General features: G+C 39.6%; 2 protein-coding genes across 6 annotated transcripts in view; one reads left to right on the top strand and one right to left on the bottom strand.

The window, feature by feature from the left end:
- Positions 1-27,671, bottom strand: part of CENPP (centromere protein P) — a 245,062-nt gene that overhangs the window by 153,800 nt on the left and 63,591 nt on the right. For all 4 annotated transcript variants that reach the window (XR_008956908.1, XM_057305652.1, XM_026519134.4 and 1 more), the window contains exon 5: positions 25,671-25,767. Coding sequence is in view for 3 of the 4 variants with exons in the window: in XM_057305652.1 (XP_057161635.1) it covers positions 25,671-25,767 (97 nt within the window). In the remaining variant the exon portion in view is untranslated. The remainder of the gene's footprint in view (positions 1-25,670; positions 25,768-27,671) is intronic.
- Positions 213-26,078, top strand: OGN (osteoglycin). Of its 2 annotated transcripts, none has more exons than XM_026519131.4 (7): positions 213-412; positions 1,389-1,637; positions 3,897-3,987; positions 15,329-15,487; positions 17,313-17,515; positions 19,683-19,778; positions 20,568-22,455. In XM_026519131.4, the coding sequence occupies exons 1-7, from the start codon at positions 296-298 to the stop codon at positions 20,736-20,738; spliced, it is 1,086 nt and encodes a 361-aa protein (XP_026374916.1). In that variant the 5' UTR covers positions 213-295; the 3' UTR covers positions 20,739-22,455. The 2 variants fall into 2 exon arrangements, with proteins under 2 accessions (XP_026374916.1, XP_044247213.1); XM_044391278.3 differs by lacking the exon at positions 20,568-22,455 and adding an exon at positions 24,526-26,078 and having other exon boundaries at positions 262-412.

The raw sequence follows: 27,671 nt of genomic DNA, 5'->3' as shown, positions 1-27,671 counted from the left end.
TTTCATTGAAAAAGCAGAAGTTTTATCTCCTGGGAAAGCATTAAAATAAAAAGTATGACTTTAAAGCTATGTAATCGTCACAAATAATATTCATGAAACCTTAGTGCTCATTACGCAAAGTAAAAACAACACGAGCTTACGCTCCTTAGCAGGAGCAGACCAAGCACGGCAGTTGCAAATGTTTTAAGCACAGCTCTCCAGTACAAGACACTACATTTCACCCCAGAGAAAGAATGTTGGCAAGGATCTCCACCACATGCAGACTGCATTTAAAGCTGCTGGGCCCTGAAACTCCATGCAGCAGTTTGAAACTGATCCACAGCCTTCCTCCTTCACCTACCACTTGGGGCTAATACACAGGCATGAACTTCTATTGAGGAAAACCACAAAAAGCTTCAAAAAAGCTACAACGGTAGGCTCTTCTTTCACATATTATTTTAAATATCATTTGTTAAGATGTGATTCATCGAACAGTCTTGATAAATGCAAAGGCCACCTCTGATTTTTTAAGTTTCAGTTACCTTGAACAATTGTTACAAGCACTTAAATATGTCACTGCATAACTTTAACATCCCTACAGGCAAGAACTTTGCTGCAAAAGTCACAAAACCAGGCTTTTTAGTCACTGATTTTTTGACAAGCTGGCATCTACAATGCAGCACTAGCAACTCTGAGTGATTCTGTCTGAAGTTACTTAAGAAAAAGTCTGAAATGTGCATCAATGATAAGCCTAAGAGAATCTTCCCCCTCTCCTTCCCCCAAATCCTTGATTAAATTCTATATTTTGTCTAGTCTGCAATACTGTGTTTTTCATAGTTTAAATTTAAAAAGCAGTGCTATTAACTAAAAACAATAATATCAATGAAAATTACAAAACTAAGAAAATTAAAATTACGGCTTTTCCTATATGCTTTATCACCTAAAAGTAAGTGTTAAGGACTACTCTTCATGTTAAATTTAAAGTTTAAGTTTTAAAACTCCTGGAACTTATTTCTATTCATACCATTACAAATCAAGAGTTCTTATAAAATAGCAAAGTTGAAATACGATATTTTTAACTCACATGAGACAGGATCATGAGTCTTCATTTTAACTATTTATACTACAGGTATCCTAGGATTTCAACTGCATACAAGTACGTTTGTTTAAGGCACCTTATTATTAACAAACTGAAATTATCAACATTGCTTGGGTTTTGACAGAAAAATAAATAAAACCACTTTCTGAAACTATTTTTAAGAATGTCACTGATATATGAAAACTTCCAGCATCTAATTAAAGATCACTAAGGGTTAAATACTTGTTCCCTGGCCCCTACTGAGTACACTCTGCCAAAAGTCCTCTAAGCTTTTAAATATTGCTTCGATGGTCTGCGTTTTTACTTCCAGGGAAAAAGAGAGCATTGTCCCACCGTCAGCAGGCCACTAGCTTATTCACTTCCAGTCACCTTGGTTTTTGCTGCAATGAAGGCTCTGCAGTCTACATGTCTCCTGCTCCTGTTTGTGCCTCTGATAAAGCCAGCACCACCAACTCAGCAGGACTCACGCATGACCTATGATTATGGAACAGATGATTTTGAAGAAACCTTGTTTAGTCAAGATTTTGAGGATAAATATCTGGATGGAAAAAATATTAAGGTACTTTATTTCTACTCTAAATTTATCTTCTAAAATAGTCACCCATTTAAATGCATGTTTTTGGTTTTTTAATGTGTCTGATAAGGTAAGGGGAAAGAAAAAAACACTTTAAATGACTGAAAGTAATTCAAAATAACTGTCCCCAAGATTATATTTTTAAAGTACGCATGCCTCCCAAATTAATAAAAAGAAGCTATGGTAACCAAACAGTATCTATAGCAACCAACACAAAATTTAAGGAAAACTGAACTTTAAGATGATCTCTTACTGGTTGAAGATTTATAACTAATGTTACACAATGTCCTATATTTGTGTATTATATTTCCACTAAATAAAATACGAAAAATGTGTATTAGGAGAAATAATCTTGGATTACCAGCTTAAGGTTTGTTATTTTAGGAAGAAGTGGTTCATGGAAATAAATACTGCTTATTTTGGTGTCTATAGCATTTCACAATAGCTTACATATGCCAACTATGCATGGTACCAAAAGATGAGAAACTCCTCAATGTGGGGCTTAATTTTTAATCAGTTTCAACAATTTAGACTCTATCAGTTTGTACCAAGTGACTGTAACTGTCCTTTAGCTAATACTCTGCAGGGATGACTTCATATCACATCTTTCATACTCCACTTGCATGGGCTGAGTAATTACTTGTGGTTTTCTTGGCACACAGAAATGAACACTGGGTAAGGAAAAAGTTAACGCAGCACATAAGTATCTGCTCCCGCCTACTCTGTGTGTGTGTGCGCACGCGCGGGTGTCGTGCACGCGTGCACACACAAGATGGAAAATGAGAAATGCAGCCAAATATGTAACGATGTTGATTGCTCGCTCTTTCTTTCTTTAACACCCATCTTTCTTTCTTTCTTTCTTTCTCTCCCTCTCTCTCTCTCTTTCTTTTGTACACAGGACCAAATGTTAACACTGTAATTTCTTTCAGTGGAGTTGGTTAATATGCTAGCATTATTTTTATCCAACATTAAGACAAAAATAATAGGTATCACTAGTCACTGCTTCAGAATTTTTTTAAAAAGGCCTATCATAACAATAAGCTATTGGCTTACATCGATGATTGGAATCTCTCAGTTAAAAAAAATAATTTCAAACTTCTGTGGTCCCTGAAAAGTAGTAAGTGAGTTCTTTGCTTTTTCTCTTCACATTGCTTTAGAAGTCTCTGCTCTTCATATAAATGTAGGGACTAAGGTATTTGTGGAGTGGAGAAGAATTCAGCAGCACTTACTGCAGAAACTCACAGTGGAGGGGCTGCTCGAACAGAACCCACGTGGGAGGATCAAGGTGTCAACATGAAGATGAAAGGGGAACACGTTTTCAGAGGGTAGAGCCTGGGGCCCCATGCAATCTACATTAGATCTAATGGCAGAAAATGTTCCCTCCCAGGACAGGAAAGGGTGATACAGACCCCAGGGCTAACAGTCTGGACAGAGGGTCCCAGTGGGGTGGATAGGGAAGGGCCCGGTGTAGCGCAGGCATGCAGGTAATGATGGGTCACTTGCAGAAGAGGCCAAAAGCTTGCTCAGTGCCCCACACATGCGATGTGACTAGTGCTTCAATCCTGCTGAACATGGTAGAACCTGGCATCAGGAACTCAATTAAGACAAGACCATAAAGAATAATTAGAAGACCTTCCCTCAATAAAGATGATTTCATTTCAGGTTCCACTTCAGAAAAACTTTCATTCTGAGTCACACAGTTCCCTCCAGCTCCCATTTAGAATTTCAATATACGCAACATTTAGGAGGCACTGAGTTCGGGTTTTGGAGATTAAATAAATAAATAAATAAATAAATAAATAAATAAATAAATAAAACAGACCTGGTTCTTTTCATCAAGGAGTTGACAGTCTGGAGCGAAAACAAGCTACACAAACATTTACCTTACAAGTTAATGAATGATGAAATGGAATTATGTACAAAATCCTACTGCAGCACAAAAGAAATGCCACTAACTGTGACCATGAGGAGACAAGTGCTGTCTGTGATCCTAAGGGTTTTGGTTTTGTTTTTTTTTTTTAAGATTTATTTATTTATTTCGCAGAGGGTGGGAGGGGCAGAGGGAGAGGAAGAAAATCCCAAGCAGACTCCCTGCTGAGTGCAGAGGACCCTCAGATCAGGACCTGAGCCGAAACCAAGAGTCAGATGCTCAACCCACCGAGGCACCAAGGTGCCCCGTGACCCTGAATTTTACAGTCAAAATTAGGCTTCTTCACATCTGATAAATTTTAATTTTTCCAATAGGAAAAAGAAACTATAATACCCGAAGAGAAAAGTCTTCAATTACAAAGAGATGAGCGTGTAACACCACCACCCCTCAAGAAGGAAAATGATGGTAAGTGTGCATACCCTCTCGTCAAATTATCTCAAAAGGCGCTTTAATAAATAGATGATGGAACTTTATTCCTTATCTCCACCGAGAAAGTCAGCTGGTGCGTTGAGGGTGCACATCCGCTGCTACCCCACATTACGAGTGAGAAACACGGACAGGAACATTCAAGAACAACCAAGTACAAAGTGTGTGCTTCTGTCTATATAAAGTTAATTCCAGTAACAGTGATTTAAAATCAATGATCTGCAAATACTATGTACAGCCTGAGGATAAGGGAAATAAAATGATTCTTAACTTCAAGAAACTTACAGAAGACACAGAGATGGCTAAATACATAAATATTTATAATATACATTTCTATGAAAACAATAGAAAATGTATAAATAACAAAGTCCACCTTAATAGCTCCTATCTATTTGGTTTATTTTTGCTCTCTCAAAAAACAGTATTTTACATGACAACATGAAAAAAAAACCGCATACTAATTGGAAAGACATCCCTCACTCCTGGATAGGATGACTCAGTACCATAAAGATGTCAGTTCTGCCTAAATTGGTAACAATAAGCTTCTTTACAAAGCTGGTAAGGTTGCTTCTCAAGTACACGCAGAAAAATCAAACTTGCACGAATAGCCAGGGAGTCACTGAGAACTGACGGGTATCCGCAGGAACCAGACTCACCACACATGAGAACATACTTTACAGTCTCTATGCTACAATACATGTGATACTGTGGCACGAGCAGAATAGGAAGTTCAGGAAAATAATACTGGAGAAACTCAGTGTATAATAAAGAAGGCAGTATAAATCATTGAAGCACAGATGGTATTTTTAAAGATTTTAAGAAATCTCTACACCCAATGTGGGGCTCAAACTCACACCTGCGAGATCAAGAGTCCAATGCTCTACCAACTGAGCCCGCTGGGCGCCTTAAAGGTGGTATTTTTGAAAAAGAGTGCTGGACCCTGAAACTAGTATTATATATGTCAACGAACTGGAATTTAAATAAAATTTAAATAAAAATTTAAATAAAAACTTTAGGGGCACCTGGGTGGCTCAGTTGGTTAAGACTCTGCCTTCAGCTCAGTTCATATTCCCAGGGTCCTAAAATCGGGCCCCACATTGGGCTCCCTGCTCAGCGGGGAACCTGCTTCTTCCTCTCCCTCTGCCACTCACCCTGCTTGTGCTCTCTCTCTCTGTCAAATAATAAAATCTCAAAATAAATAAAAACTAAAAAAAAAAATTTTAAATGGTATTGAACAACTGAGTAGTCAACTGAAAAGGAATAAAATTAGATCCATACTTTATACAGAAAAACAGGGGCGCCTGGGTGGCACAGTGGTTAAGCGTCTGCCTTTGGCTCAGGGCGTGATCCCGGCGTTATGGGATCGAGCCCCATGTCAGGCTCCTCCGCTGGGAGCCTGCTTCTTCCTCTCCCACTCCCCCTGCTTGTGTTCCCTCTCTCACTGGCTGTCTCTATCTCTGTCAAATAAATAAATAAAATCTTTCGCAACTAATGAATCATCGAGCTTTACATCGGAAACCGGGGATATACTGTATGGTGACTAACATAATATAATAAAAAATCATTAATTAAAAAAATATATAATAAAATAAAAAGTTAAAGAAAATAAATTAAAATCTTAAAAAAAAAACAAATCCCTCATTATATAAATTAGGGTCTAAAAGTAAAAACTGAAACCATGCAAATACGAAACGATAATCTGGGAGTGGGATGCCTCTAAATTCAGAGAAAATAATAGAAAAGATCAATAAATTTGACTTGATGAAATCAGACTTTTTCACGGGAAAAAGCATCATAAATGAAGTCAAACACAGTATTTTGACTACATACGTCAGGCTAAAGACACAACAGAATGGACAAATACTGAAATTCCAGTGAGTAGGTTTGTTTTCCACTGTGTTACAGGTCAGCAATAATGAAACTGTTTACAGTGTGGCCTAGCACTGAGTAAAATATTACACTGGATAGAGAAAGCCAGGTTTCTCAGAGCCTGGTGCTACACATGTGCTGGGGGGAGGCCAGAGTGAGTGCTGGGGAGCTGGACTGGATTAGAAGATGCTGGCACCAGCTCACGGTTTGTACACAGAGGTACCGACATGGGTTCACGTTCACCTTATTTTACTGACCCCACAGACACCGCACTGTCTACAAACTGGAGGTTTACGGCAATCCTGCCTGGAACAAGTCTGTGTTCACATCATGTCTCTGTGTCACATTTTGGGGACTCTCACAATATTCCAGATTTGTGTGTTATTATTGTATTTGTGATGGTGATCCGTGATCGGTGATCTTCAACGTCACCACTGTAATTTGGGGGCACCACGAGCAGTGCCCATATAAGACAGAGAACTTAACTGATCAATGTTGTGTGTGTTCTGGCTGCTCCACTGACGGGCCCTTCCCCATCTCTCTCCTCCTCCTCGGGCCTCCCTATTCCCTGAGACACGACCGTGTTGACATTAGCACAGTTGATAACCCTACCGTGGCCTCTAAGTGTTCAATGAAAGGAAGAGTCACACATCTCTCACTTCCCATGGAAACTAGAAATGAGTAAGCTTCGTGAGGAACACCTGTCGAAACCCAAGACAGGCCGAAAGCTCGGCCTCTGGTGCCGGTTAGCCTAGTTACGAATGCAAAGGAAACGATCTTGAAGGACATGGCAAGCGCTACTCCAGCGAACACTCGAATGATGAGAAAGTAAAACAGCCTCCCTGCTGACACGGAGAGAGTCTGTCTGGTCTGGATGGACACTCAAACCAGCCACATTCCCTTCGGCCAAAGCCTCACCCGGACCAAGGCCCTGACTCTTCAGTTCTGTGCAGGATGAGGGGGCGAGGAAGCTGCAGAAGAGAAGTTGAGAGCTGGCAGAAGTCGGCGGGGCTAAGGAAGGAAGGTGTCTCCAAAACGTACGCGTGCAAGGTGAAGCAGCGAGTGCCGACGGAGAAGCTGTAGCAAGGGACCCCCAAGACCTAGCGAGGAGAATTCATGAAGGTGCTCGCGCCAAACAACAGATTTTCAATAGAGATGAAACAGTCTTCAATTGGAAGATGCCATCTAGGACTTTCAGGCTAGAAAGAAGTCAATGCCTGGCTTCAAAGGTTCAAAGGACAGGCTGACTTTCTCGAGAGAGGCTAATGCCACTGGTGACTTGAAGTGGAAGCCAGCGCTCTTGCCCACTCTGAAAATAAGCCCTCAGCAACCATGCTCACTCTCCCCCGCCTACGCTCCTTAAATGCAACAACAGAGCCTGGCGGACAGCACATCTATTTGCAACACGGTTGACGGAGTATTTTAAGCCCACTCTTGAGACTTACTGCTCAGGAAAAAAGATTCCTTGCAAAATAGTCCTGCTACATGACACCTGGTCACCCAAGAGTTCTGATGGAGACGGACAAGACGAATGTTGCTTTCATGCCGCTAACACAACATCCATCCCGCAGCCCGCGGATCAAGGGGTGATTCTGACTTTCAAATCTCATTCTTTAAGAAATACCGTTAGTAAGACTACAGCTGCCGTAGATAGTGATTCCTGACGGATCTGGGCAGAGTCAAGCGAAAACATCCCGGAAGGGATTCACCATCCTAGATGCTATTAATATTCCATGGGAAGAGGTCAGACTGTCACCATGAAGAGGAATTTAGAAGAAGTTGATTCTAGCCCTCATGGAAGTCAGTGCAGAAACAGTAAGAGAACTAGAAGTGTGGCCTGAAGATGGGACCGAACTGCTAGAATCTCATGATAAAACGTGAACAGATGAGGAGTTCCTTCTTATAGATGAGCAAAGAAAGTGGATTCTTGAGATGGAATCTACTCCTGGTGACGATGCCGTGAAGACTGTTGAAATGACAATGGGTTTTAGAGGATGGACTCCAGTTTTGAAGGAAGGTCTACTGTGGGTAAAATGCTACCAAACAGCATCACATTCTACGGAGAAATCGTTCACGAAAGGGAGAGTCGATCCATGTGGCAATCTTCGGGGTTGTCTTATTTTCAGAAATGGCCAGAGTCACGCAGCCTTCAGCCCCAGCACCCCGACGGGTCAGCAGATCAACATCAGACAAGACCCTCCACCAGCAAAAAGATCGTGGCTCCCTGAAAGCTCAGATGATGGCTAGCATTTTTCAACCATGGAGTGTTTTTATTTAAGGTATGAACATTATTTCTTTTCTTTTTTGAACGTTTCTTTAGACATACCTACTGCACACTTCATAGGTTCATACACTGTAAACATAACTTTTATGTGTACCGGGAAATGAAAAAGCTCATTTGACTTGCTTTATTGCAGTATTTGCTTTATCGCAGTGGAACCAAATGTGTAATTTCTCTGAGGTTTGCCTGTATAGACGTGTTTGTCTCCATGTGAGTGTGTATGTGTATATATGCATATGGTGTGTTTATGTGTGTGTATATATATACATACATACGTAGATGGTGTATACATACATCTAAGTCTATACGTGTGTAAGACTGTATGTATATGTCTGTAACACATATGCGTGTGCATCTATGTGTATTAAATATGGAGAGACAAATAGACATATATTTCCCAGCTCTCCCTGCAGGAACAGTGTAGAAGCAATGAGATGCTGACAGCAATGAGCATATCCACATTCAAATCTTAGCTTCTAAATACCAGTCTCCACTAAAAGGAACCAATACTTAAAAGAATAACTAATTTCAGGCTTAGGGCAGAGAAAAGGTAAGAGTGGTCTGAGACATTTTACCAAGCCAGAAAATAAAAAAGTTCTTAAAGAGTAATGGAGACATTTTTAATCAAAATATAAAAATAAAGTAGTATAAATTTGTAAAAGACATACTAAGACCTACACACTGAAATCTAGACAACTATACTGAGAAAAATTAAAGACCTAAATATATGGATATGCTATGTTCAAGAATCAGAAAACCCAGTACCATTAAGATGTCAATTTTTCACAAGTGTATTTGTAGATTTACTCAATACCAGTTAAATTTTTAGCAGCTTTTTTGAAATTAAGAAGCTGACTGAATTTATGTGGAAATGCAAAGAACTCAGAATGGTTGTAAGGGTGTTGAAGAGCACAGTTGGAGGGTGTACACCACCTAAAACCCTATGGGAAGCAAGACGTTTCAGTATTAGCATAAAAATAAACAAGTAGATCAACAAACCAGAATGGAGTCCAGGAATACACTTACACATATAGGGTCAACTGGTTTTTTACAGTCGTGCCAATGAAACATAATGGGGAAAGGATAATTTTTTCAAAAAATGGTGCAAAACACTGGATAGCTCTAGGTTAAAAAAATGAGCTTTGACTCTTCCTGAGACCACATATAAAAATTAACTCAAAACCTCAAACCTAAATATCCAGAGCTTTCATTATACAACCCTTAAAAGAAAACACAGGATAATAACGCAGGTTTAAGATTTCTTAAATACGGGGCGCCTGGGTGGCACAGTGGTTAATCGTCTGCCTTCGGCTCAGGGCGTGATCCCGGCGTTCTGGGATCGAGCCCCATGTCAGGCTCCTCCACTGGGAGCCTGCTTCTTCCTCTCCCACTCCCCCTGCTTGTGTTCCCTCTCTCGCTGGCTGTCTCTATCCTGTTGAATAAATAAATAAAATCTTTAAAAAAAAAAAAAAGATTTCTTAAATACAACAGAAAAAGCACAACTATAGGGGCGCCTGGGTGGCGCAGTCGTTAGGCGTCTGCCTTCGGCTCAGGGCGTGATCCCGGCATTCTGGGATTGGGTCCCACATCAGGCTCCTCTGCTGGGAGCCTGCTTCTTCCTCTCCCACTCCCCCTGCTTGTGTTCCCTCTCTCACTGGCTGTCTCTCTCTCTGTCAAATAAATAAATAAAATCTTAAAAAAAAAAAAAAGCGCAACTATAATTAACCACTCTTCATTAAAATAAAAATATATAGAAGGAACATGCCTCAACATCATAAAAGCCACATATAGAAGACCCAGAGCTAGTATCATCTTCAATGGGGAAAAACTAAGGGCCCTTCCCCTACAGTCAGGAACACGACAGGGATGTCCACTCTCACCATTACTATTCATCACAGCCCTGAAAGTCCTAGCCACAGCAATCAGACAACACCAACAAAAATATAAAAGGCATCCAAATCAGCAAGGAAGAACTCAAGCTTTCACTATCTGCAGATGACATGATACTCTACATAGAAAACCTGAAAGACCCCAACAAAAAATTGCTAACTAAAACTGATACACAAACTCAGCAGTCACAGGATATAAAATCCATGTACAGAAATCTGTTGTATTTCTATACACCAATAATGAAGCAGCAGTAAAAGAAATCAAGGAATCAATCCCATTTACATCTACACCAAAAAGAGTAAGATACCTAGGAATAAACCTAACCAAAGAGGTAAAAGATCTGTACTCTGAAAACTACAGAACACTCACGAAGGAAACTGAGGAAGACACAAAGAGATTGAAAGACATTCCAGGCTCATGGATTGGAAAAACAAATATTGTTAAAATGTCTACACTACCCAAAGCAATCTGCACATTTAATGAAATCCTTATCAAAATACCAACACAGCATTTTTCACGGAGCTAGAATAAAAAATCCTAAAATTTGTATGGAACCACAAAAGACCCCCAATAGCCAAAACAATCCTGAACAAGAAAACCAAAGCTGGGGGCATCACAATGCCTGCCTTCAAGCTCTATTACAAAGCTGTGATCATCAAGACAACATGGTACCAGCACAAAAACAGACACATAGATCAATGGAACAGAATAGTAAACCCACAAATGGACCCACAACTATATGGTCAACTAATCTTCAACAAAGCAGGAAACAATATCCAATGGAAAAAAGACAGGCTCTTCATTCAACAAATAGTACTGGGAAAACTGGACAGCAACATGCAAAAGAATGAAACTGGATCACTTTCTTACACCATACACAAAAATAAATACAAAATGGATGAAAGACCTAGGGCGCCTGTGTGGCTCAGTTAGTTGAGCGTCTGCCTGGTTTCTGCTCTGGTGGTGATCTTGGGGTTGTGGGATCGAGTCCCGTATCGGGCTCTGGCTTGGTGTGGACTCTGCTTGGAATTCTCTCTCTCCTTCTTCTGCACCCCCCCCCGGCCCCTCAGACACATGCTCTCTCTCTAAAAATAAATAAATAAATAAAATGGATGAAAGACCAAAATGTGAGACAGGAAACCATCAAAATCCTAGAGAACACAGGCAGCAACCTCTTCAACCTTGGCCTCCGCAACTTCTTCTTGGACATGTTGCCAGAAGCAAAGGAAACAAAAGTAAAAATGAACTACTAGGACTTCGTCAAGATAAAAAGCTTCTACACAGAGAAGGAAACAATCAGCAAAACTAAAAGGCAGCCTATGGAATGGAAGAAGATATTTGCAAAGGACATATCTGATAAAGGGTTAGCATCCAAAATCTATAAAGAACTTGGCAACTCAACACCCAAAAAACAAAGAGTCCAGTTAAAAAATGGGGAGAAGACATGAATAGACACTTTTCCAAAGAAGACCTAGAAATGGCCAACAGATACATGAAAAGACACTCAACACCACTCATCATCAGGGAAGTTCAAAACCACAATGAGAGGGGCACCAGGATGGCTCAGTCATTTGAGTGTCTGCCTTTGGCTCAGGTCATGATCCCAGGGTTGAGCCCCATGTCTGGGCCCCTGCTCAACGGGGAGCCTGCTTCTCCCTCTCTCTCTGTCAAGTAAATAAAATCTTTAAAAAACAAAACAAAAACACAATGAGAAATCACCTCACACCTGGCAGAAAAGCTAAAATCAACAACACAGAAAAAATAGGTGTTGGTGAGGATGTGGAGAAAGGGGAACCTCTTAAAATGTTGGTGGGAATGCAAACTGGTGCAGCCACTCTGGAAAACAATATGGAGGTTCTTCACCAAGTTAAAAATAGAGCTACCCTTTGATCCAGCAATTGCACCACTGGGTATTTACCCAAAAGATACAAAAATAAAGATTCAAAGGGGCTTCTGCACCCCAATGTTTATAGCAGCATTATCAACAATAGCCAAACTATGCAAAGAGCCCAAGTGTCCACTCACTGATGAACAGAGAAAGAAATTGTGGTGTATATATACGATAGAATTTTACTCAGACATCAAAAAGAAGGAAATCTTGCCACTTGCAATGATGTGGATTATGCTAAGCAAAATAAGTCAGTCAAAGAAAAACAAATTCCGTGTGATTTCACTCATACATGGAATTTAGGAAACAAAACAGATGAACATATGGGAAGGAAAAAAAAAAAAGGAGAGGGAGGGAAGCAAACCATAAGAGACTCTTAACAATGGAAAACAAACTGAGGGTTGACGGAGGGAGGTGGGTGGGGGAGGGGCTAGATGGGTGATGGGGATTAAGGAGGGCACTTGTTTTGATGAGTGGTGGGCGTTGCATCTAAGTGATGAATCACTAAATTCTACTCCTGAAACCAGTATTACGCTATAAACTAACTAGAATTTAAATAACAATTTGGAAGAAAAATATGTTTCCTGTTCAGAAGACATCGACAAGAAAATAAAATAGTCACAGAGGAAAAGATTTGCAAAACGTAAATCTGACAACTTATACCTACAATAGATAGTCTTATAATTCAATAACAATAACACACACAAAAAAATTTTAAAAATAGGCAAAAGATATGGGGCGCCTGGGTGGCTCCGTCAGTTGAGCACCCGACTCTTGGATTCCATTCAGGTCATGATCTCAGGGTCATGGGATCAAGCCCCACGTCACGGCTCTAGACTCATCACAGAGTCTGCTGGACATTCTCTCTCTCTCTCCTTCTCCCTCTGCTCCTGCCCCGCTCTTTCTCTCTCTCTCTCTCTCTCAAATAAATAAAATCTTTAAAAAAAATAAAAATATGATAAAAATAGGCAAAAAGACATGAACTCTTTACCACTACAATATGTGGATGGCAAATAAGTTCATAAAAAAATTGCTCAGCACATCAGTCATTAGGAAAATATAAATTAGAATACAAGATACCACAACACACCTTCCCGGAATGGCTGAAATTAAAAAGTCTGTTCAAACCGAACGCTCACGAGGCTGTGGAGTAACTGGAGCACTCACGGACTGCTGAAGGGACTATAAAACGGCACAACCTCTATGGAACATAGTCTGGGGCTTTCCTCAAAAGGTATATACCTATCAGGTGGCCCAGCCATTCTGCTCTTAGGTATTTACCCTAGAGAAACGTAAGCATCACACCCATACAAACTTCCACATAAATGTTCCCAACAGCTTTCTGTGAAATAGCCAAAAACTAAAAACCCAAACGCCGACAAGGAAGGACTATCTAAATTGTGTATATTAATATAATGAAATACTACTCAGTAATAGGAATGCACTGCTGACACATAAGAGATGAATCTCAAAGTAACTGTGCACAGTGAAAGAAGCTGGATCAAAGCGTATATACTGCATGGTTCTTTTGATATAATACTCGGAAATGCAAGCTGCTGCGAACTGACAAAGCAGGCCAGTGACTGCGGGGTGGGAGGGATGAGAGAGAGTAAGAACACTCTGGGTGAGGATTATGTCAATTATTTCAATTGCAGCAATGGTTTCATGGGTATATACATAAATCAAAAACATAAATTATACAAGTTAAATATGTGTAATTTATTAAGTATCATTTAAGTACAAAAAAAAGCTGTGACAGAATAAAAAAGAGCATAAGACAGTTCACACTCGGGGCACCTGGGTGGCTCAAACATCTGACTTCAGCTAAGGTCATGATCTCAGGATCCTGGGATCAAGCCCCACATCAGTCTCTCTGCTCAGTGGGGGGCCTGCTTGTCCTTCTGCCTCTGCCCCTCCACCCTGCTCGTGCTCTCTCTCTAATAAATAAAATATTTTTAAAAAGAGTTCACACTGGCTAATCTGTGACAATTTAATTATCAAAATAAATATGATGGTAACTTCTGACCCATAGGATAAGGAATTCATAAGCTCGTACTGAACTGATGCAACTAAATAAATAAGAATAGAATGTTCCACCTTTCACCAGATATCAACTAACAAATGTAGAAAGAATGATGGAATTAGAAAATCATAATTTGCAACTATTCTAGTAACAAATGATTCAGGTAAGAACTATCAATAGGTGATAAAACTAGTGAGTGACAGGTTAGTGACAAACCAGATGTTTAGAATCTCAAAGTACTTCTTCAGAAGATACTTATTAATGGCAAACACCACGTGAGTCAAGTGACCAAAGACAGCATCATGAAGAACGGGGCAAAGAGATACCATGCTTCCTGGTACGTGGTCCTGAGGACCCAACGTCATTTCCATGTCAAAAATGAGGAACCTCGGACAAACCCTAATTGAAAGACATTCTGAAAAATAAATGCCCTGAAAAATAAAATGTTTGTAAAATTTAAAAGTTTTCAAAAATTTAGAAGTTCTGCATAGCAAAGACTAAGGTATATTCTGGGTTGAAGGAGATGCAGGAGGCATGGAGAGTATGAGATACATGATGTAGCACGAAATGGGGTCCTCGCCATTTCCGTGACGGCTCTAACATTCAGGTTAGTAGTCTGCTTACTTAACTGCTGGTTTCTTTTCCTTTTTTATTTTACTTTAATGTTTTTTTATTATGTTAGTCACCATACAGTACATCCCTGGTTTCTGATGTAAAGTTCGATGATTCATTAGTTGCATATAACACCCAGTGCACCCTGCAATACGTGCCCTCCTTTCTACCCATCACCGGCCTATCCCATTCCCCCACCCTCTCCCCTCTGAAGCCCTAAGCTCGTTAGCTATGGTCACCAGTTTGAAATGTGTCTGTGCCAAGCCAAGTGATAAAGCAAGCTTGCATTTACCTTACGTTCTGGTTTATTAATCCTTTTTGGTATGCAAATCAAGAAATGTAAATCAATTCAGCAAGTACATGATCACTGCTAAAATGGCTAGAGAATAAAGGCGTTTTTGGATTAAAGAACTGAAAATAAGATTTTGGTGAGTTATCAGGTACAATACAGGTCACTAGCTAACATGACCATATCTTTTCCACTGTCATCTGAATTCTGCAAAATATCTTTTCAAATTAGTGATAACACTGATGATAGCAATGATTTTACCACTAGAGGCTAAATATTTTAATTTTTTTTTTAAAGTAGGCTCCACACCCAGCATAGAGCCCAACACAGGGCTCAAACTCACGACCCATGTCAGACCTGAGCTGACATGGAGAGTCAGTCGCTCAACTGCTGAGCCACCCAGGTGCCCTGAGACCAAATATTTTTAAACTACAGTTTATATTTTTATGATTTTGTTTCCCAACTTAGAAATGCCCACGTGCCTGTTGTGTGTTTGCTTGAGTGGTTCTGTATACTGTGAAGAAGTTGACATCGATGCTGTACCACCCTTGCCAAAGGAATCAGCCTATCTTTATGCACGATTCAACAAAATTAAAAAGCTGACTGCAAAAGATTTTGCAGATATACGTAAGTTAATTTTAAATAAAATAATTCATATTAACTCATGTTAGTATTAACCTCAACTAAACACGAGTTTCTAGGCACTTGTGGCCTCTCACATCTAGGGCAGTCACTGCAGGAGTATTTAAGTATCAGCATACGTCACCAAAATCCACGGGTTTGTTGGTCAATCTCCTTTCCATTCAAATGTCCCATGTCCTCTTTCTTTACTGGTGACTTCAACGTCTATGTTGACAGCCCATCTAACATATGGGCACCTACGCCTTCTCAACCTCAGGACCTGGAGACCTGTTTGCCTCCGCCAGTCAGGAGTGGCACGATAACCGAGGTGCTTCTCTAACCTCAACGCTTTCTTCACAATGCTACCTTCACCATAAAGGCAGACAGTCTGCTTTCCTTACTTTAACTCAAGGTTCTTAAACCTGGCTGTGTACTAAAAATAAAAATACGGATACCGGGCCCCCGTGTCCTCAGGAAACACCACCAAACTCCTCACATGATTCTCACGTGGAGCCAGTGCTTTTCACCCCTCTCTGGGATGCGGGCCGCTAGGGCCCTGCCGTGAGCACGCCACACTCCCCGACTTCTGCATCGCCAAGTCCCAGGCCTGGATCACAAGACCTCATGAGCTCTCTAGACGGCTATGTTGTCAAGTGCTTCTGAAGAAAATCACACCCAGAAACCCACACTGGCCCCACTACACATTTATGAGATGCACGGTAAGAGTATTCACGCTGCAACTGGTAGCTCCCAACTGGTCGAGGTACAGTTGTGCCTCATCAGTTGTGGATCCACACTTCAAACTCACCTACTCAGTGAAGTTTACTCGCGACCCAAAGTCACTATGTGCAACCCTTCACAGTCATTTGCAGGCAAGTACACGTGGGAGCACAGTCGGGTTACCTAGCCAAGCTCGAACCAGGTGACCTCTGCCATTCCATGTCAGCTCTCACACTGCAGAGTTCTGCTCCGTCTTAGCGCCACACGTTCCACACTCCTGTGCTCCCCAAGCGCAGTGCTCAAGTGCCTCACGGGGCAGACACTGTGTGAGGGAATCTTCATTCCAGTGTGAGCCGCAGTGAGTTCGACATTAATGTGCCCACAACATAAACTAACTATGATGCTTTGAAACAGAAACTCTCATAGAATTTTGTACTAATTGGTTGATAAAAATGTGTGACCAGAGGCTCACAGGAACCTAACCCTGTATATTCCCCAGGAGCAATGGCCCATATTCACTAACTCAGTGTTTGCAGGGACTACCTCAAAAAACGAATGAGAAGCGACTCTGTTTCCCCATCATCCCAGACATACAAAAGTGAAACAAAAACACTGAATGTCTCTCTCCATCTGCATCACTTTAACAAATCAGGGAACATTCCTGCTTGTTGTTGTTAAGCAATGAGGCAGAGACAGATAAAGATAACATACCTACAATCACAATGCAACATGTTGGGGAAAGTCCAAAGCATACCTACATAATTCTATTCAATCAAATGTAGTGCTTCCTTCCCATGATTGGCAAACAGAGTTTGTTTCAAACTGCCTCAGGATCCTGAGAATTCAAGCAAAGAAGGACAGAAGGACTCCATGAACTTTAAGTTCCGTCCCAACCCTGAGATTTCCAGGACTCAAGCGAGAAAGGGCATCAGTGTCAGGCAGGGGGCAGATGCTCACCAGGCATCCAACAAAATTTACTGATCTACTAATTACACACACTATCAGATACTAAAAATAAAAGGTGTTTGAATGACCGTTAAACCAATGCTTTTCTTCAGTCCACACAAATGAGACTTTAACTTTATATTTTTTTGTATATTTTTCCTTCAAGCTAACTTAAGAAGACTTGATTTTACGGGAAATCTGATTGAAGATATAGAAGACGGTACTTTTTCAAAACTTTCTCTGTTAGAAGAACTTACACTAGCTGAAAATCAACTATTGAAACTTCCAGTTCTTCCTCCCAAGCTCACTTTATTTAATGCGAAATACAACAAAATCAAGAGTAGAGGAATCAAAGCAAATACATTCAAAGTAAGTATTTTATACTATGACCAAACAGTATGTTTTATACAACCAATGATAATGTAAGAGAGAAACTCTGCTCTGAAATTTTGTTTTATAACACTGAAGACATTATTTCCATAATAAACAGTACTGTTATTGGGCTCATTCAGTCTAGCTTATACCTGCACCTCCCTTAAAGTACATAACTTTACCTTGTTTCATGGGACTACATCGTGTCCCAGGTTTTTCACTTGCTCACACGGCATATATTTATTTATACAGATGTGGTTTGTACCCTCATGGCACCAGGATGCTATGAAACCTCAAAATGGGAGTTTTCCTGTGTTTCTTTTCCTTATAATATTAGTAATTTACACATGTCAGAAAATTATCATTTCAGGAGTAAAATTCAGTAAAAGCTGAATTTTACTTTTACTACTTAAAAGTATTAGCCCATAAAATTCTGTAGGTAGACTTTCTTTTGAATTCCAGCTAGTAGAAAATTCTATATGTACTAAACATTAAATACATTTCTTTTTTAATAACTCAAGATATAGGTACAAGAAAAAGGGAAGGTGACCTACTCTGACTTAGGTAGGCAGGCTGTGTCCAAATGCACAGTCTATGGCAAAATTACTGCCTCAGCCCAGTCCTTCACAGGTGGTAACTCGTTCCCAGTCCTGGAAGGAGCCCCAGATCAAAAGACGATTGTGCTACTATTGGCAGCAAACCTCATTCAAAAGGGAACTTTGTGGCTTCTTATGATAACATCTAATAGAAACATTATCAAAGAGTATCAAAAAATTTACGATAATCACACAAAGGTACAATTTGTCCACAAATGAACAACCTGTCAGGAAATGTAAAAATATTCCATTTTTCTTTTCTTTTTGTTTACACTCATGGGGTTCTTTTTCAGCCGTAAGAGACATTATTCTAAAGGCACATCAGAGTTCCTCAGAAGTTAAAGGATTATCAGGGGACTATTCAAAGCAGGACTCACTTGAAAAACAAACAAAAAACTCTTATAATTCGAAGCTGTGTAATTCCAGCTAATAAGCTGTTGACTAACCGGCAAAGTCAGAGCTGCAGGAGCCGAGCAACACCTCACAAGAGGAGTGTCTCACACTTGCGTTACATTGTGAGGTCACATTATAAAATGACACGCAGCAATGGGCTGCTGACCATGAAGAGTAATTCAACACAGACCCTCAAGGGTAAAAGTCATCCCTCGCTAAGTAGTTAATAAATTGCTCTGGAAACATCTTACTAAGAAGCACATCGCTTAGGAGCACAGGCACGTCACATGTCACCATGCTTCACAGAGACTGAGTTTCTACAAACTGAGGGTCTGTGTCAACCCTGTGTGGAGCAATTCTATCGGCCCCACTTTTCTAACAGCATTTGCTCACTGTGTCTCTGGGCTGCATTTTGCTAATTCTTGCAATAACTGAAACTTTTTCATTATTATTACATTTGTTATGGTGATCTGTCATTAGGGATTATAACTCACTGAAAGCTCAGATGATGGTTAGCTTTTAGCAATAAAGTATTTTTTAATTGGGGTATGTACATTGATTTTTAGACTTAATGCTACCGCACGCTTCACAGACTGCAGTATAGTGTAAATGTAACTTTTATAGGCATTGAGAAGCCAAGAAATTCACTGGACTCACTTGATTGCAATATTCATTTTATTGTGGTGGTCTGTGACTGAACCCACAATATCTCCAAGATGTGCCTGTATTCATTTTGCTAGAAATTGGTGGAATTGAAATGAGAAGTTCTGAAGGTTCAGGAGAGGTTATGGCAGCACCAGGATCCAAATTCAATCCTGCGTAGGGACTGACCTTATTAGCTGTTCACAAGACAAATTAAAGGGCCCCAGAAGAGGACATGAGGACTGAGGCCAGGCACAGCTGGGTATTCAGTGGTCAGATGAGTGGAGAGAAATGCGGGGATGCAGGAGGGCACCATCCCGTAACCTTCATAAAGGACCAAAAACCCCTCAAAACCAAATAACTACCAAACCAGCAATTAAAGTACTGATAGGTGTCTATACCAATACCTATGTACACATGTATTCACGTACACATGCACACACATGTACATGCACATGTGCACATAGCTGGAATCCTGTGAAAGAAATGTACCGACCTCAGTAACGCTCAAGCCAAGTACCCTTTCCTTACAGAAATTGAACCACCTCTCCTTCCTCTACTTGGACCACAATGCTCTGGAATCTGTGCCTCTTAATTTACCAGAAAGTCTACGTGTAATTCATCTTCAGGTAGGACTGCTCCGTTCACATCGGCTTTAATTTAAATTACAGTTGGTCAGTCTTATGACTCATTAGGAAACTCATTTATTCACATGTAAATTTTGCATATCAAAAGTATGACTTTTTAGTCCAAGGCACTCACCTGCCTGAAAGCCCCACCTGTCCAGAGAACCAAGGAAGGGTCAGTGAACTAGGTGTGAGGTCTACTCTGAACGTGGGGTTTGCTGTCAGGTGTGTAGTTAGCATCTCCTACTCAGTCTGACACAGGGATTGGACGGTAGGGCACACTTAGACCTCTGGTTTGTGCTTCTTTCTCCAACAGCAGTAAACATTGGCTTTTGGAGAGTTTCCAGCTGACTTTATTGTCCAGTATCATCTTGAGGTAATAGAAGTGAGAAGGGAATTGAAATAAACTAAAATTGGTCTTTCAGCACCACAAGACACCCCATTTGTCTTTAAAGGAATATTTAAAGACACAGCACCCATTTTGAGTTGACACTCTAGAACAAGACAGTTTCTCCAGCTAGTATAATCCTACTCATGCTTAGAACCTTCTGCCACACGGATATCACTCTGAGTAATGAGCAGTGTGTTCTTCCAAAGTAATACTGTAGACGTAGAAAGGCGGGGGCTGGGGGGAGACTCGGGTCCCACTAAGAGGGTTTTATTCCTGTAAGGATACACAGGATATACAATATTTTCAAAATCACTTTTTAGATAGAATATTCTGTGAAATCCCATTACATAGCATACAGAATTGTTCAAACTTCTGAACAAGTTGTCCCTTCTATTTTCCAGTTTAACAACATAACTTCAATCACAGATGATACATTCTGCAAGGCTAATGACACCCGTTATATTCGGGACCGCATTGAAGAGATTCGCTTGGAGGGCAACCCCATCGTCCTGGGAAAGCATCCCAACAGTTTTATCTGCTTGAAAAGATTGCCTGTAGGGTCATACTTTTAACCACTACCAATGCAGCATATAAACTAAAGGACACACATGCATATAATCTGTCTCAACAATGTCTAAAGAGCATAAATATTTAATATTAACTTTGTGTCCCACTATGAAGGAATTTCATGTTTTAAACAAGGATGTTCAAAATCTTACACATAACAAGTAAAAAGTAAAATTGAATCCAAAGTTCAAAGCAAAGTAATGTGAAAATATTTAAACAGCATTACAAAATCCTTGTAGTTTATACCACAGTGCCATTTAAAAGGTATGTTTTCATATAAATGCCCAAATTTAAGAAGCATTATTTCCATTACTAATGAAGTGGAAGGATAAGTCCAAGAAACTTTCAACTATTTGTCTTTCTTGGCCTTTACTGGATCCCTAAAGCATTTAAGGAAGACGTTCCAAAAACTTTGAAAAGCTAAGTATTTCCAGTGATCTCCCATTTTTCTTTTATGATTCATACATTATTCATTATGAAGTAGGAACTTTGTTTTCTCTCTATTAAGGCAGCTATTATATTTTTACTTAGCCTGAGAAATACTCGTCTCATATCTAGGCAAAACTTTCCAAATAAAGCATAATCTTACTCTCCGATAAAGACCTAATAGAGTAATATTCAAAGTTCTTTTGCTTTGTAGTCACACACAATCAAAGGCTTTAGTAAAATAGTACAAAATCTTCCTTTTTCTAAATACTGACATTCCAAGTCTACCATAAAACATTTTAAGGAGCCACGCAGACCAAAATCAGTATGCTCATAAAAAACAAAAACAAAACACAAAAAACAAAACTTGAATGTCCATCCCATCTTTCAAAAAATAGCTATAAAGTTCCCCACTGTAAAGGGTTTCAAATACGACAGATACTGCAAAATGTTTTCTTTTTACATAGCAATGAGAATCTCACTGATAAATCTGTTAAAATGTAAGACACGAAAAGAGTGAATTTTATGGTGTTACTGCACACCACCTCCCCCACCCCCAACCTGTACACATTACAGTCATGCACACTGACTATACCTTCACAAGAAAGCCTCGGAGCAACATTTTCTAAAGACCTGGGATTAACTGATCATTATTCAGTGTGAATCCATCTACACTCTAATAGTGATGACTCATGATGGAACAATGCTGCCAGATTACAGTTCCTAAAATAACCTTCCTCTTGCCCAAAACCCACTCAAAAGTCTTAGTCCCCACACTGCATCGGGATTACATCCAAAATTATCAGTGCTTTAGACATATGAGTCTTAACTGTGTACATAAAAATTTCCAATATTGTTTCCAACATAAATCATACAGTAGAATTAAGTTGGTCTCTATATACCATTCCCAGAACAGTTATTCATATTTTTAAGCATTTGCTTCTGTTTTTCCCTAAGTAGAATGAGCTCTTACCTGTTTTTCAATTTTCCCCCATTTGTCAAGGCTGACCCAAAGATGAGAGTTTTTCATTAAAATATATGTGATGTCTTAAGGCCACAATAATTACCCCTATACTAGTTATTAACTCACTTGCTTATTTTATTTTGGTAATTGGTAATCATTAACTATATACTGCTTTCTCATTATTTTGTGTGCATGCCTCATTTCTCTGTGACTGAAAGCTCACTGAACACATTCAATATTCCCTTTATACTTTCAATGTGCCTAGCATAATAGTGAGCACATCTGAATTGAATATGCAACGAAAAGTGCAAAATAAAATTCATTTAAACCGAGGCCTCTGTTTTATTTGGAAAAATGGAACCTTTATCACAGCCTTGAATTAATCAATGGAAATAAATTATAATTTTATCTGGGAAAATAAGCGATAAAAAGGAGAGCTAAGTGGTGGGACTGATAACAGGAAAAGTGGTCAGAGGAGATGTCTCTCACGTTTCCAGATGCATCCCTATATTCTTTACCTAACTGAACTTAAAGAGAAAAAAAACCATAAAATAACTCAAATTTTAGAGAATTCAAAAGCCTGTGGTTTACATAAAATAATAATTAGGAGAGAGCATAGGTAAAAGGTCTGAATGACGGAATTATCTCTCAAAGACAATTTCAGACTTCCAGATAAGAAGATATGAACGGGGGTACCAGACAACCTTATATATACCCTTAAGTCACAAATAAAAGATTGAGAGAAAGTAAAATTTTGCTGATCCCATTATCTTAAAGAAACAGTATTCATTCTTGACACTGATAATTAAAGAAACTAAGGTTTAAAATTAAAAATGTTTTACCCTTACAAACATTCCTGAAACTAAGAAGCCATGTGCCAGCAGAGAGACACCCTGTGTCCGTGGGCTGGAAGACTGAACAGTTACTGTGTCAGCACCACTCAAAGCAATCCACAGACTCAACACAGCCCCTCTCCAAGCCCAATTACATTTTTCGAAGACATTGAAAAACCCATTCTAAAATTCATATGGAATCTCAAGGGACTCCAAATAGGCCAAAGAAATTAGAAAAGAAGAATAAAATTGGAGAACTCTCACTTCCACATTTCAAAAGTGAATTACAAAGCTACAGTAATCAAAAGTGTGGTACTGGCGTGGATGGGAACATATGTAACAATGGAAGAGAACAGGGAATCTAGAAACAAACCTTTGCATAGATGGTCAAATGATTTTCAACAAAGATGCTAAGACCTAGGAAAATCGGATATCCACGTGCAAAAGAATGCAGGTGGACCCTTCGCTTACAATGTATACAGAAGTTAACTCATGTTGGATCAGACACCTAAACTTAACTATAAAACTCTTAGTGGGAAAAAAGAGGAAAATCTTTATGACATTGAATTTGACAATGATTTCTTGGATAACCCTAACCCAATAACAAAAAAAATAGATAGGATGTTGTTGAAGGTAAAACTTTTGGGCATCAAAGGCCACCTATCAAACGAATGAAAAGACCAGCCAAAGAATGGGGGAAATATTTGCCAATTATATATTTGATAAAAGATTAATATCCAGAATATATTTTTTAAAACTATAACTCAACAAGAAAAAAACCAAACAATCCAATTAAAAAATGGGCAAAAGATTTAAATAGACATCTCTGCAAAGAAGATATATGAATGGCCAATATGCACATGAAAAGATGCTCAATATCACTAATCATTAGGTAAATGCAAATCAAAACCACAATGAAGATACCACTTCACACCCATTAGGTTGGCTGTGATCCAAAAAATCAAAAAAAGAGAAGACCCCAAACGTTGGCAAGTATGCGGAGAAACTGGGAGCTCTGTGTATTGCTGTTGGGAATGTAAAATGGTGTAGCCACTGTGGAAGAGAATATGGGGTGCTTCACAAAATTGAACAGAATTACCATATGATCCAATGATTCCATTTACAGGTATATATGACTAGAACTGAAAGGGACTTGAACAGGTATTTGTACACCAATGTTCATAGAAGGATTGTTCACAATAGTCAAAAGACAGAAACAAAGCCAAGTATCCGTCAACAGATGAGTGAATAAACAAAATGAAGAATATCCATTCAATGGAATATTATTCAGCCTTGAAAAGGAAGAAATTCTTCACTGTTGTACACCTTGGGAATATTATGCTAAGTGAAATAAACCAAACAAAAAAGTATTGGATTTTATGATTCTGCCTTAATGAGATACCTAGAAATTCATAGAAACCTAAAATAGAATGGTGATTCCCAAGAGCTGGGGTAGGAGGGAATGACAAATTAATATTAATGGGAACAGGTACAGTTTGAAATGTATAAAAGTTCTGGAGATAAATATCGGTGATGGCTGAATAGCATGACCGTGTCTTTCCATTCTAGTGACCTGATCACCAACAAAGACCAGCTCACAGAAGTACTCGATCCTCTACAGGGTAAACACACCAGTCACGCTTCCATGCCTGACTTGAAAGCACCTAGAGGCAAATCAACTTTGGAAATTGGACTAGAACTCACAATTCCTGCAACTTATTGAAACGTACCAGTAAACCCCCGTGTTAGGTGGTGCTTCACCACAGCCGCCCGCATACTCCCAATCACGACTGTATTTTACCAGTTGTGAAGCAAAGCTATTTCACTGTTCTGGTGCAGGAGCACACGTAAGTAAACAACAGTGAGAGAACTCCTCCAGGGACCATAGTACAGCTACAGGCATACTATATCTTAAGGAAAATTCTACGTCGGATAGATTTTATTGACGCAACCAAACAGAACGCAAATAATAATAGTAGTAGTGGTAACAGAAATAATAATAATAATAAATCCAAATAAACAAGCGTTAGTACCAGTCATAAAAACAACAGTCATGACCTGGGGGTTAGCCTTTTGAGAGACCATATTTACTCTTTCAGAACTGGATTTCGTGTGGACCACTGCTGTCAATATCGCTGCCATCCAACTAAGAACAACATGGGGGATAGAAATGCAGCCCAACATAATTCTAGTTAAGCCAGAAAACAGAATGAAACGAAGTCCTTAAATGTATCCGTATCAGACTTAAGAGGCATTACTACACCAGAATCAGGCTTCAACACTTACACCCAAAATATATGATAACTAAGAAGCTCAAAATACAGAGTATGAGTAGGAAGTAAAGATTATAGTGCTCGGTGATTAACCCACTGTGATTACACTCATTTTAGCATTTGTATTTTACTTCTAGTACCCTTGACAGATTAATTTTTCAAAATGTGTATAAAATAAACAAGAATATAACTATACCTCTTTCAAGATATCCCATAATACAAATAACTCACTGGTTTGTACAAAAGCATTCCTCCTCATTTATTCCAAGTAACTGCAAATTCCAGAAGCCAATGAAAATATTTTCTATTGTTTGAAAACTTTAAGGAAAGAATGTTATGTTAAATCCCCAAATTAATACCAGCTTCACTTGTCGGATACGTTTAAATTTAAACCAGCTTCACTTTTTGAATATGTTTAAATTAAAAAACTTCAGACCCTACCTTGAAGTGTTCAAATGTGCGCTTACGATATTCACACCACTCCACAAAAAAGTGTAGGCTGCGGAAAAACATCAACAGATCTCTTCTTTCTTCTGCTCTGTAGGAACAGAAGAGTCTATGATTCGTAAATATCACAAATGAGAGCCCCAAACTGGCATTTTTAATCTCATTGTTTTTTTATATATGCCAAAGCTAAAAAAAAGTACTTGATATATTTCTATATTCTGAACTCTGAGTATGTGCCCCTGTGTGATTGCTAATGCTAATTTCTCAGCCTGAAATGCCCTTTGCCTCATCTTAAAATGTTTAAATCCTATTCGTCTTTCAAGATATCACTCAAATGCCAAACTGTCCTTGAATTTGTATTTGATGACCATGGTATATAATAAAGACTGTTTCTGGTCTTTCCCCCCCGTTTCTGGCACAGAGTTTCAAAAACCTTTAGAATTCCTGAGTGACCAGTGTGCATCTCTTATGCTAATGAGGAGACACACGGTGGCCCCTAGAGAGACTCAGGATGGAGGCTGGTCACCACAAAGACTAACCACATGCTAAGCGGGTTGGAACTTTGGGCCAACCAGACCTCCAGGGTGGACGGGAGGGCTGGAGGGGTTTCATCACATGGCCAGTCCTCCCATCAACTGCACTGCAGTAATGAAACCCCAGGGAAAGCTCTGGACAATAAAGCTCAGGGGAGTCTCCTGGGTGAGGAAGACGCTGATGTGCCAGGAGGCTGATATGCTCAGATCCCACAGGGAGAGGGCATAGAACCTCTAGGTTTTTCCTCCCCCAACCCACTCACCCTGCCCCAGATCTGGACTTATGCATTGCTTCCACCTGCCTCTTCCTGGGTATAGCTTTTGTAATAAAACAATAATCTTTACTATAACACCCTCAGTGAGTTTTCTCAGTCCTTCTAACAAATTATCAAATCTGAGTGGGTCGTGGGGAGTGCAGATGGCTCCTGATACTTGCGGATGGCGTCTGAAGTGGGCAGTCTTGTTCAGGATTTTGCCCTTAACCTGCAGGTCTGCACTAAGTGTGAGTAGTGTCAGGACGGAATTAAATTACAGGACATTCCAGTTGGTGTCAGAGATTATTCTCTGAACAATGACCTCACCACCACACCACACGACCTATTCCAAAATGGCTAAAAATAATTTCATTCTTATTGCCTATGAGCTCCCATGGAATTTATCTTAAGGCTCTTAATACTATACCTCTTGTTATATTGATACCCATAAAATAAGCAATCTGTAGGCAAGATGAGTGTATTCATTTAACCATGCTTTCAATAAATGATTGTGGGAGTCGAGTTCCCATACTACTCATGATGGAGTAAGCACACTCCACCTGAACATTCCAATTACAGGTTAGAACCATGGACATAACACACAAAGCAAATATTGGAAGACTCTGAAACATGGACGAAAGAAGGCAGGAATGGGAATTAGGAATTAGGAGGAATTAGGGAGGACTGGGTGATGAGTTCCTCGGGGTTTATTCTGGCCTCCTGTATGTCCCAATCTGGATGCTACAGCAGACTGTGACTCAGAACTGCCAAAGTTTGAATCAAAAAAGAAAACAGAAAAAAAGGTCCCAAGGAAAGATTATTCCCTCTAGCCAGCAGGGGTTATATAAAACGGAAGAGGAAATACACTGCTCTTGGTGATGAATTTTTGGATTTAACACCAAACGCTGAGGCAAGCTTCTGCACAACAAAAGAAACCATCCACAAAATGAAGAGGCAGCCTACTGAATGGGAAAAATACTTGCAAATCATTTATCTGACAAGGGGTAGATAAACAAAATACATAAAGAACTCTTAAAACTCGAATTTCTCCTCACAATACCAGTGCAGGTCTTTCTGCCCATGGGTCCTGTCCCTGTGCTTTAAACCACCTTTTTTGCACGAAGAAGAAGAAGAGGAAGAAAAGAAGAGGAAGAAGAAGAGGAAGACAAGAAGGAAGAAAAGGAGGAAGAAGAAGAAAGAAGAAGAAA

Source organism: Ursus arctos, unplaced genomic scaffold, assembly GCF_023065955.2.
Source record: "Ursus arctos isolate Adak ecotype North America unplaced genomic scaffold, UrsArc2.0 scaffold_33, whole genome shotgun sequence".
Taxonomy (NCBI): domain Eukaryota; kingdom Metazoa; phylum Chordata; class Mammalia; order Carnivora; family Ursidae; genus Ursus; species Ursus arctos.
This window is presented reverse-complemented; position numbering and strand designations above follow the sequence as displayed.